The sequence below is a fragment of the Siniperca chuatsi genome, linkage group LG13 (genome assembly GCF_020085105.1).
Source record: "Siniperca chuatsi isolate FFG_IHB_CAS linkage group LG13, ASM2008510v1, whole genome shotgun sequence".
Taxonomy (NCBI): Eukaryota; Metazoa; Chordata; class Actinopteri; order Centrarchiformes; family Sinipercidae; genus Siniperca; species Siniperca chuatsi.
The window spans coordinates 11,340,604-11,352,553 of record NC_058054.1 but is presented as its reverse complement, the minus strand read 5'-3'; the positions used below and the strand labels follow the sequence as shown (position 1 = coordinate 11,352,553).

Here is an 11,950-nt window from a genome sequence, read left to right as displayed (position 1 = left end):
AAACGAAAAGGAAGTTTACTGCCACGGTTCCTTAAACCATACTAGGGTAACATCCAGTTACGAAGATTATTAACATTTTCTACATTTCGTTGCGTGAAACGCCAAACCCAGTATAGCAGTGTTCAGATATATACTCAGATTTAAAGTGAGTGTTGTTTAACTTGGTGACGTAGCTTAGTATTGCAAGAGCTTCTCCATTTAACGTTAGCTGGACAGCTAATGCTCGGCTTCTGCTGGAAATGTTCAAAGCAAAAATACTCTTTATTGGTCCCAATGAGGTACGTAAATGCCTTTCTCCTACAGCAGCGTAGCATATTTCTACTGTCAGATGTCGATAAGTAACGTTAAATTAACTAGATAATAGTCTGTGAACGTGTTTAGCAGATTACGGTACGGTAACCCATCCATTCTCAGCACTCTATAGGATGCTCACAAACTCTGATATTTTGTCGGTGTCAAAACCGAGAAACACAAAAACATCAGAAGTGTATGCTTGCATCAAAAACCTGAGCGCCTTTGTCAGGTTTTCAAAGGTGACTAGCTTTATATGTGTGTGTTTGTCTCAGACTGTAGCTCAACCTGGACCAGCTACAACATTAAAATGCTGCTTACATGTTAGACTTTAGTTTTAATGATATAATATTACATTATAGAATAATATAACATTGAAAGATGTAATGCTGCCTGCATTATGATTATGTTTGATGCTTTTAGTACATTTTAGTAATATTACATCTATACTTTTACTTAAGTAAAACTGTGTGTGAGTTGAATAGCTATATGGCATTCAGTAGTCTGACAATCAACTGTTAACTTGTGTAAAAGTAGTAATACCTAGACCTTTTTCACAGCACACATTTTGACTTGGCATTGCAGGAAAGGCACAGGTGTAACTAATTACATTAATGATAGCTCTGTTCCCTTTGGGTGTTTCACTAAGCCATACTGCATGCACAACCGCACCTAACTGGAATGCAGCCTTTATTACGGTTATTAACAACACCAGTGCGTTTCCTGCTGTGATCTATACCACAATGTCACACTGCAAGAAAAAAAAATCTCCATTCAAAATTCTCCATTCTTAATTGAAATAAAAGTTAACAAGTTTATATCTTTTCACAGTGGACATTTTGACCTGTCACAGCAAGAAAAAGCACAGGTGTAACTGATAACATGAATGATGGCTCCATACCATTTAAGTGTCCCAGTAAGCCATACCAGCATAATACCAGAGCCCTACAATTGGAATATATAAATAAAATGCATCCATTAATTGGTATTAGTACATCTGTGCTTTTCCTTCTATGACAAGTTAAAATGTCTGCTATGAAAAAGGCCATTAGCAGTAAAATTAACTTACATATCAAAAGTAATATTAAAGAATGGCTCTTTTCAAAGTGTTTATTTAAGTATTGATCAGAATTATCCTTCTTGTATTGTAACTGATATGACTATTCTAAAATCATCTGTCTGTTTTTCAGAGTGGGAAAACAGTTCTTGCAAATTTTCTCTCAGACACGACAGAAAATGTGGGAGGTGAATACAGACCTACTCAAGGAGTAAGGTACAAACCCTGTGTCAACTTAACTGCTTTCCACATGGTACAGACAGTTTACCCAAACTCATTAAATCCCAGAGAGGATGGAAATAACATGATCTATCAGAATGTTTGGACCGTCATTTAAATCGTGTAAAATCAATTACCTCCCTGGTTAGATGATTAAAGCAATATCTTTTTTACCTTGATATGTATCAAAAACTAAAGCTGTTTTCTACTGTTTCAAGGATACTGGAATTTGAATCACAATCTAAAGGCAGTGGTGACAACATGGCATGTGAGGTTGAACTTTGGGACTGTTCAGGAGATTTTAAGTAAGTTAAATGACAAACGCATTTTCAGTGAATAAAGGCATAGATATTATCCTGTCCCATCTTGTGACATTTAAGAAAAGTTATTACTTTCCATAATTATTTTCCTTTTTAGTGCACAATACCCAGATGCACATATACAACATATTCTCTTCATACAGATTTGAATCATGCTGGCCTGCACTGATGAAGGACTCCAGCGGTGTGGTGATCATTTTTAATCCCGATGTTCCAAGTCACCTCAAAGAAATAGAGACGTGGCACTCTATGTTCATCTCCTCTCAAGGTTTGCAGGACAATCAGTGTCTACTCATTGCTCACCACAAGCCCGGCAGCGGAGTAGAACACGGACGGCTGCCTTTAGGTATTTCTACTGCAGACCTCCCAAAGCTGTTGTAGGAGTTATTATTACTGTTTCTGGTCTAACATGTTCATTCTTTTTGATGCAGCCTCACATTTGAGCAGAATGCCGCTTATTCACTCCAACCTGGAGGAGGAACCAGAGGATGTGAGGCGGGCTTTCCGCAGATACGTGGGAAATGTTGTAAATACAATGTCGGAAAGTCGAGAGCGAGAGGAGATGTCTATCATTACATAGCAACAAAAATTCATAAAATATGCAGCTTAATGAAAAAACATTTTGTTGGCATCAGTAATCTGTTTAAGTGACATTCATAAACACTTCCCATTTTTCAGTGATTAATTCTACATCTTCGCTGTCATTCAGCTGTGCATTAAATCTTCCAAAACCCCCTGCAAACTTTTACTTTTCTACAGTGAGGTGTTTTTGTTCATTTTTGGTTTCATACATTTTTTGTAAGTCTTTTGTGAATAAAATATGACCCAACCCACTCTGGAAATTAATACTCAAGAGACACTAAATATAATTCTCTCACTATAGACATCTGTTTATTGGAAAATTTGGTGCAGGTTGTTGAGAATGTGACAATTAGAAGTGCAAGAAGAGAAAGAAAAATACAATATTTAGACATCGTATCCAATAATGCCCCCTTTGCCAATGCACTCTCCGATGTAAAACCACATCAGCACCTCAGTGGTCACGAGTCCATTCCTTAAGGCCTCCTACAAAACAAACAAAATAAAAACAAATTTCACTCAAAAAAATGGCTCTAATGACAGTCTCTAGAATTAGAGAACAAGTTATCATAGTTCATATTTAATTGAGGCCTGACAATGTAACATGAAAGAGTAATTGTAGAGCCCAGAAATTATTCCCTTCCCATGCATACAATTAACCACTGCCAGTCACAGACCACACACATATACACATACACACACTTAACTTTTGACATCGCCTGACGTCCCACTCATTTTCCATTGAACGAACTGAGATGGCATTTAATCACCTTACACTAGTAGTTTATTCGTGTGGCCCACACAGTTTACTTCCAATGTCTTTTACAATTATTCAGTCATTTCTATTGTATAAGCAGGTAAACTCAACTGTATTACTGGTGTATACAACACACTGAGGACAAGACATCTGAGCCAAGGGGCTAACCATGGACTGTCTCTGGCATGCACAACTTCAGTCACATCCAGATATAATTACTGTCATCTATAAAATGACACATTGTGTGTATACAGTGTGCAGCCAATTTAAACTGGCATTTTTGCTTTGCCATTTCATAGTTTGATTAAAAAAAATGAGGACCTTATGATACATCTTAATTTTGGAGGACTGTAGCAGTTATTTCCATTATTGATTAATCTGAGATTATTTATTTTGTGACTAAACAAATAAGATGACGAAAGTCACAAAATAGTAAAAGAAAAAATGCCAATTAAAACTTCCCAGAGCCTGTCTGTTCAACAGTCCAAAACGTTAACATTCATTTCATGATCTCATCAAATAGAGAAAAGCAATACATCGTCTCAGTGAAGAAGCTGAAACCAGCAAGTGTTTGGCATCTTTGTTTGACAAATGACTTAAATTATTCTGGGCCTTAACACCTTTATGTTCCCTAATAGACCATAAAGGTGACAACAAATCAATGCAGGATGTATTTCTAGAACAAACTACTGATTATATCAGTTCCTAATTCATACAGGTGTACCTTTTGTAGAACTGAGCCAATAAAAAAATGGACTTTTCAACACAGGGTTCACCACGCATCAATGAAAGTGACTCTCAAACTTGTAAGGACTCACCTTAACTGTGGTTTGACCCAGGCGTCCTGACTGGAAGCTCTTGATGAGGCCCGAAGCGGCCTCTATGGCTTTGGGGATCTCAGCAGGGGACGGTGGGACGAGCTCCACCCGGGCATAGTGCCAGAAGGTCGCTAGTCGGGGTTTGGAGTATGTGACAGCGGCTGCAAGTGATACAAACACAAACTTAGCATTAGCTAAGAACCAGCAAAGTCAAATGCCACTGCGTCATTTAGTCTTTCTCTAACGAATATCTTAAGAAAAACTGAAAGATCACGATTTTCTAAAGAAAAAGATACCTGTTAACGTTACCTGCAGTGGTTGATTCATGTATTGACACCTGTGCTTACCGTACCAGAGGTCACACTGAATGTGTGCAGCTGTAACAACGTAACCTAGCTAGTACTATACGGTTTACTCCACTACCTCAGTTTATAATTGGTAAAAACAACACCGGCGAGTAAACTTACCACCGACTAAAGTGGGTACTTTTGCAACGAGTTTCTGAACTGCCTGCGCCATGATGAAAAGTGCCCAGCACAGTGGGGACACCAGAGAAGAGGAAAGAAGAAGGTGGCGTGAGAAGGTTTCCGGGTCGTTGATTTCAAAATAAAAGGGGTTAAGAGAAAAAAATGCTAGGAATATATTGTGTTTTCAAAATAACAGGGCTTGAATGCATAAGATAAAGTTATATATATATGTCATATATTGTCGTATATGAGGCACATAATTGATTTGATTTCTGCGGCGTTAGTGTAGCCATACAGAAGCTGAAAGACAAACTGGACCACCATGTCCATTATTTCATGCAGTAGAATTTTTAGAGGCAAAGCAAAGCAAATGTATTTGGATAGCACCTTCACACACAGAGGCAATTCAAAGTGCTTTATATAAGATAAAAAAATGCAAGATATTTAAAAACCAATAAAACTAAATAATGGGAACAAAAGTGCAGTAGAGAAACCAGTCAATCAAAGGTACTGGAAAACAACAGGTTTTTTAACTTAGATTTAAGATTTTAATCAAACTGAGTCAGTAACGTGGCTTGAATAATTCAGATTTTAAACAAAGGTTTAAGATTTAAAATATAGTTTCCCTGGTTGGAAATGTATCAAATGTGTCACGTGATCTACACAGTATATTTGTTTGCACTGTTTCCCTTTAACCATTTTTTCAGATGTGCAGAGGAAACCAGTTAACAATCTACATTTACAGTGCAGCACATTTAAGGGTTTTCAGAAGAAATGATGTGTTAAGACATATAGAGTACACACACTAACATTCCTTTTATGTTGTATTTTTTTTCAATGCAAGACTGCCCTGAGAATGACATCGGATAAAGATCCAGAAAATGGATTATCTGACCTGTCTGTTTCTGTGTGTATGTGTATTGTGTGAAAGTGAGCGAAAGAAAGGAGTAAAAGGCAAAGACAGAGTGTGTCTAACCTTTGTATGTGTACAGTGTGCATGTGTGTGCGTGTGCTTCGTGTGGATCACATGGATGACTAAATCATTACTCACTCTCCTCCGCTGACTCACCCTACAGCCCACATAAAACAAACAAAATGGTGCAGTTACAAATGTACGAACAAGAATGCAGGTTAGATATGCATTTCGAATGCACACACCCAACTAATGGTGCCATCTGTTTGAGTTACAGTTAGTTAGTGTTAATGTACTGTACACCTGCAAGATATATTTTACATATAAGGATATCTCAAAATTGGACACAAACAGTTTGCAGATAACTTAGAGTGTTAGAAAAGAAATTGAGAAGTTCTATGATAACTTAGATGTTCTCATCCCATTTTCCAAATCCCTGCAGAGTATAAGGCAGAAACAGGACTGAGAGCAGCTTGCCTGCTGCAGTGGACGTGTAGTTTAAAAAGGATAAATCACTAGAGGGTGCTCTCTAATAGCTTACAATACCAAATAGAGCTAGAGCACGATAACAGTGAACTTTGCTTAGAACTCCACCAATACACAGATCTACTTTGTAGTCTGCAAAAGCATTAGTTGAACATTATTTGTATTTAAGTTGTACAATATTCCCTTACTCCTGTGGGATGGTTGTGTGGTTTGTCGATGTCTTTTAGTGGGGGTGGTTGTCAGTGTTGTGACGATGTTCTTGCATTTTTTATTATATTCTCATGTCACTTGTTGCTGTGTGCACTCTAATGTAAATAACATTGAGTTTACCTGTAATAAAATGCGCTATGTAAATCAAATTGCCTTGCCTTAGGGGAGTCCTTCATCTCCTAAAGCCAATGGAGTCTTCCTCATTACAAACTCATGTTGCACAGACAAACACTGTTAGAACCCACAGAACTTTATTTCGAGTTCAACTCAAATTGCCAGGGTTTCCAAAAACACCAAATATGTCAGCCTGAATTATGGGGAAATGTCATCAAAAGAAAAAAGGCATCAAAAGGCCTCAAGAATTTTTCATTTCAAGTAGCCATGGAAACTTCTCCTTGGATTTTATTCAGTGAAAGTGTGACAGCCATTCAAAGCATTTTGTGTACAAGCAGAAGCTAAATACACTTTAGGTGATACATTTTGGGATGTTAATGTTAAGTTGTGAAACAATATCAGTGATTTGCTGCAATGCACAGTACAAATCACGATACCATTCTCATTTCTCTACCATAAATATCAAGCTACAGCCAGCAAGCAGTTAGCTTAGCTTAGCATAAAGACTTGAAATAGGGGAAAACAGCTACCCTTTATGCTAAGCTAAGATAATTGACTACTAGCTCTAGCTTCATAGTTAAAGGTTCCCTGTGGAGTTTTTGACCTCTAGTAGTGCTATGGAGCAGATTTTCTTATGAGTGGGTTGCCATTTTGTTTGTCTCATGCACTCGCACGAGGACGCACGTGTACGTGCACATACATGTGGGTGATGCAGTACACATTTCTGCCAATGGTTTCACATTATTCCACTGACCTACAGGTGGAGGTATTGCGGTAAGAAACGTAGCAATGCACCAACAGAGAAGAAGAAGACTGCAAACTAATAGACATGAATGTAAACAATACAGGATTTAAAATATTAAAAACTCAGCTTTGCAAATGTTTTATGAGTAATAAATGCATTCCACACGTTTGTTAGACCTCACTGAGACACAATGTAAGAAACAATAAATGTAAACATGACTTTTGTTTGTTTACAAGAAAACTCCACAGGGCAGCTTTAATGCACAGACATGAAAATGGCATCAATCAATCTCCCATCTAACTCTCGCCAAGAAAGCAAATAAGCATATTTCCCAAAACTATTTCTTTAAGATAAGAGCAGAATACATTTGAAGACGAAACAGAAGATAGCAATGAATATCTAGTTGCTGGCTTTTAGCTGACACATTTAATAAGAGTAACTTCCTGAAAAGTGCTTCAGGGGAATTAACACAATTTCTTTAATGACAAAAAAAGATAAGAAACCAATTTTAAGGAGTGTAAAAGTCAGAGACGTTGTGCCCTGCAGATATCCCTGTGACCCTAGAGCACAATGTTCAATGGTGATGTGTTAGTTCCACACAGTGAGACAGAAGGACTGTGTGAGTCATAGAAACAGACTGAGACAGATAGAAATATACATAGACAGACAGGAAAGGAGGCTACAATAACTGAGTAAATCTTGCCTTTCATGGTCTAAAACTGCTAGTACATGCAGATGAGATTAAAACAAATGACATCACTACCTCAGCCTTGGCAATCAACACAAACACACACATTTGGTGATGGAGGAGCCGTACAGGCCAGTAATCAGTCCTAGTTCTCCAAGGTATGAAGACAGATAAGGACATCATCCAGTTCTGTGTGTGGATCTGTGGGGAAGTGTCAAGTTTATTGCCAAGATTGAGGTGATGAAGTCATTTGTTTTAATCTCACATGTAACTGCTTCAGAATTTGAGACACCAAACAGATTCTTTCATTAAATTATATACTAATGAATCTTTTTCTCTCTCGTTTTCTTCTGTCTGTTTTATCTTTCTCTGGCCCTGTTCAGATCTCATATCCACATATCCAGCCTGTTTGTATATAATCCATCAGAAATAGGCTGCAGTTCACAATTTGAAAAAAAATTGATCTCATGCACACTCACTTCCCTGCTTGCAGATTTTATCTGTGGTCTTACAGCTAGATAAGAGGTTCATTGTGTGTATTTGCGAGGAAAAGTTGAAAACATTAGATGAGTGAGAAAGAAAGAGTATGACACACAATACATTGTGTCAGGTAAGCTGTGTTTGACAAATTTGTCGTGCTAAACACGTATCACAATTGCCTAGTCAGTTCATCAATGCAGAAGTGGACACATTTCACGCTACATCACAAATGTGGACAAACATAGATTAGAAATGTGGTTAAATGTGTCTCTGACCACTGACACATGTGACGATCAGATCCCAAAACTGTGGTGCATTCACACCTGCATGTTCATTTGTGATATGATCACCAAAGGAGAGTGAATATTGGGCTTATCAGGTGGTCCGAAACACGACTCTTAATGAATGCTAATATTGCTCTGTTAAATTGGCAAGTGTTTGCTAATAAGTTTGCCATATCAACTAACAAAGGTGAAAATACTGTATGTCAGTGTTGTGTTTACAGCTCTTTGCACTGCTCCCCAAGTGGCCAAAAAAATAATTTATTCAGGTTTAACTATTCATATCTATACTAAATTTCTAATTTTTAAATGAATATAATTCATTTATTCATTGATTGTTTTTGAAGTCATGTATTATTGTTTCAAAATAGAAGCAGTTACTCTTCTACTCATCTCAAAACCATCAGCTTTGAGAGAGAACAATTTTTTTATATTTGGAGGTTAGGATTTCCACTGAGCTGCAAACTGCTTCAGCACACATTGGTGATGCTGTGTGATGATGCCAGAAGCACTGGACCATCCGCAAACAGCAGATATCCCACTCTAATATCAGCCAGACACTCTCCAAACCTAAACTAAACCTGAATCAAACTTGTCAGTGAATATTACAAAGACAGCAGGGAACACAATTAATTCTTGTTAGAGTTTCAGAAATCAGAATCAGAAATACTTTATTGATCCTCGAGGGGAAACTCTTTTGTCAAAGCAGCTCGCCTTTTACGTCAGTGCACACAGGAATAGAAGTACTATCAAAAAATATAATACACTATAATATAGGTCAGAAAATAAATTGGGTATAAGTGGGTATAAGTATAAAATAAAATAAGTGTGAAGTACCAAGTGGGTTTACCAGTTGATGATAATAATATGGTATAAGGTAATAGTGCATGAACTGTCAAGTACAGTGTAGCTCATTTAAGGTTATAATGAGACGGGGGATATTGCACAGCAGTAATAGAGGGATGAGTAATATCAATATCAATAAATAGGGAATTTTAATAGTCCAGTCTTCTATGATATGCAAACATACCGTATGCACTCTCCTGTGGTGGTCGGATATACAGTATTTACTCTGGCAGTTAGCATTTTTTGGGCCGCTCATCATGACACTCTGTGGCTATATCTTGACCTCTCACAGAGAAATTATTTTCTCTGTGGCAGCAAAACGGAAGAGTAGAAGAAATGCACTAGCCTAGCAACATTAAAGCTACAAACTTATAATGCAACACTCAATGTAACAGGATCATTCAGTAAAGCTAATATTACCACCACTTTTTCAGAAAAAAATATGATCTTATATTCGGGCCAATACGGTATAACACACCCTTTGCAATTATGTCTCTTTAACATGCTGCTCTGCCCACTCTTTTGCTCTGCTTTGCTTCTGTTGAACTGGTATCTTAAGAAATTCAGCTGTACCTGCTTCAATCACCTGCTACTACCTATGTTATTGTTCATACAGCATTTAATTAGCTTGCTTGCCTGCCAGCAGTCCAATAATGTGGCTCAGGATGGCTTTGTGGAGGAATAATGGTGTTTGTACTCTACTCTCTGTTGCTGGCCTTGGGTCATGTCAGCTGCCACGAACACACTTCTGAAGCCTCAAACATGCATTTAAAGCTTCAGATACATGTACCTCTGTCCTGCTGTCTGACTTTGTTTCAGACGAAGGCGCCTCTTTATTTTGGTGATCCCTGCTTCACTTCACCATGCTTAAGTGTTTCCTGTTTGTGCTAACGTGCACATCGTGAACTGATATCGTGGCTCAGTTCAGTAAGTGTTTGTGTGCTTGGTATTACCAGTAAGTTACGAGGTTGCTGATCCTGCTGTCTGTTTCTGTTTCTGTTTTATGGCTCTCCTGCTGATCTGCATATGGGTGATATCATGACATCTGTCTGCTTGCTAATTTATGCTCTTATGCTGCTGTCAACAATCTATGTGCAGTATGTGCATTTGTACTAATTGCGAATAATTTTTTTGTATAGTGATTGAGCTCGTTTTCCTTTTGGCACATGCAATATGATGTTTTCACGCTGTTAATGTAGATACTGGTGTAATATGAATTTTCAAGTTGAGTATTTGGCCCTATAACGGTTTTGCAGTTAATTTCCCCCTGGGTGGTTGCAAGCGTTTTGGGAAGAGGATCCCATTGGCTCAGTATAAACTAGGTCTCTTGTCGAGGGTAATATTATATATTGGTTTTAGGAATATAAGCTTAACTATTGTTTTGCACACAACCCATTCACAAATTATTACCCTGTAATTCTTTTTCATTTCACTAAGAACCATGAGCTTGACCATGAACATGAACTTTAATTATAAGATATCAGCATTACAACTAATCAAGTAAAGGTCAAAGCCGATGCACTCAGCTAATGGAGCTAAGAAGACAAAACCTCTCAAACAGAAACACTCAGGTCAGAGAGCACAGCTTCCCACAGAGTTTTGGGAAGCGTACTTTGCACACTGGAACCAATTAAAGAGCCTAAAATTGCCTCAGACTGAGTTTTGTTTATCTCATCTCTCATCCCTGCTGACTAAGAGAACACTCTTAATTTTAAATTTTTTCAAAATGCCTGAAATACCCAGATCTTACCTTTAATTCGGATTAATTCCAAATGGGCTATTTAAAACTTTTTTCAGTTTCACATTAAATACTAAGTTTGGACCCTTCTGTCATAGGTGACAGTACATATGGTTGGAGATTTTAATCCAAACTCAAACATTGATTCATTAGACGATGATAAAAGAATAGCCTCAGTCTCATCAGGTTTGTCCTAATCCATATTTGTTCAATCATGTCATAGCATGTTTTATATTTGACAGTTTTGGCCCAGTTTAATTACATATGAGAAATGGTTTCTGAAATTAACCAGTAAAGTGTCGTGTGGAAATGTGTCTGATTCTACTCTAATTATCGAAATTTGAGACCTCATGCTGGGTGGCTTTGAGTCTGTCACAAACAAGCTTGACACACTTTTTCATGATTTATTTTCATATTGAGCACAGATTGCACTCAACACACAGATTAAGACACACACACAGCTGTTGCTGTGGTTTCTCTCAAATATGGATGATGATCTGTTGTCACGCGAACTGGCTTGTCCTTCAGTTTAACATTATAGCTATGTTTTAACTGTCTTACTAGCAAGAAAAACTCATACTGGTGGTGCATTAATGTGATTTTATAAGGTCCGAGTGAAAATGGAGCCTATTGTATGTAGCTGGCATACTGTGAGCTTCTGGGAGTGATCTTTATGTACCTGTGAAAAAGTGAGGGTTGTGTAAGAGTGGAGTTTGTGTGTTAATAATGTGGAGATTTTGTGTGCTGATACAACAGAGCAGATGACAAACAGGTACATGACTCATGGCTGAAGAATCCAGAATGGGGATGAGGTGCTGAAAATCTCTCATATCCTCTTCTTTTGCAGGTAAGGTACAACAAAAGAAACCAGGTAAAAAAAAATCACAGCTTTTAAACATCATATTTCTTTAACGTCACTTTTATTTTGTTTTCTTTTTTTC

At 37.6% G+C, this 11,950-nt stretch overlaps 2 protein-coding genes across 3 annotated transcripts; one reads left to right on the top strand and one right to left on the bottom strand.

Annotated features, from left to right (window-relative positions):
• The first annotated feature begins 23 nt into the window (after positions 1-23).
• ift22 (intraflagellar transport 22 homolog (Chlamydomonas)) lies at positions 24-2,635 on the top strand. Its single transcript, XM_044218897.1, has 5 exons — positions 24-278; positions 1,482-1,564; positions 1,786-1,872; positions 2,031-2,233; positions 2,319-2,635. The coding sequence occupies exons 1-5, from the start codon at positions 240-242 to the stop codon at positions 2,465-2,467; spliced, it is 561 nt and encodes a 186-aa protein (XP_044074832.1). The 5' UTR covers positions 24-239; the 3' UTR covers positions 2,468-2,635.
• A 116-nt stretch (positions 2,636-2,751) lies between these two features.
• On the bottom strand, positions 2,752-4,666 carry LOC122886558 (ATP synthase subunit g, mitochondrial-like). 2 transcript variants are annotated; one of them, XM_044218899.1, is made up of 3 exons: positions 4,509-4,666; positions 4,042-4,202; positions 2,752-2,952 (listed from the first exon to the last, which is right to left on the bottom strand). In XM_044218899.1, exons 1-3 carry the CDS (start codon positions 4,558-4,560, stop codon positions 2,854-2,856), a joined length of 312 nt encoding a protein of 103 aa, XP_044074834.1. In that variant the 5' UTR covers positions 4,561-4,666; the 3' UTR covers positions 2,752-2,853. The 2 variants fall into 2 exon arrangements, with proteins under 2 accessions (XP_044074834.1, XP_044074836.1); XM_044218901.1 differs by lacking the exon at positions 4,509-4,666 and adding an exon at positions 4,338-4,477.
• Between the last annotated feature and the right edge of the window lie 7,284 nt (positions 4,667-11,950).

Coding starts and splice junctions, on each gene's coding strand:
- LOC122886558 (XM_044218899.1), bottom strand. CDS start 4,560: ATGGCGCAGGCAGTTCAGAAACTCGTTGCAAAAGTACCCACTTTAGTC. Junction 4,203..4,508: donor AGTACCCACTTTAGTCGGTG/GTAAGTTTACTC, acceptor TATCACTTGCAG/CCGCTGTCACATACTCCAAA. Junction 2,953..4,041: donor TGGGTCAAACCACAGTTAAG/GTGAGTCCTTAC, acceptor TTTGTTTTGTAG/GAGGCCTTAAGGAATGGACT.
- ift22 (XM_044218897.1), top strand. CDS start 240: ATGTTCAAAGCAAAAATACTCTTTATTGGTCCCAATGAG. Junction 1,565..1,785: donor AGACCTACTCAAGGAGTAAG/GTACAAACCCTG, acceptor TACTGTTTCAAG/GATACTGGAATTTGAATCAC. Junction 1,873..2,030: donor GACTGTTCAGGAGATTTTAA/GTAAGTTAAATG, acceptor CTCTTCATACAG/ATTTGAATCATGCTGGCCTG.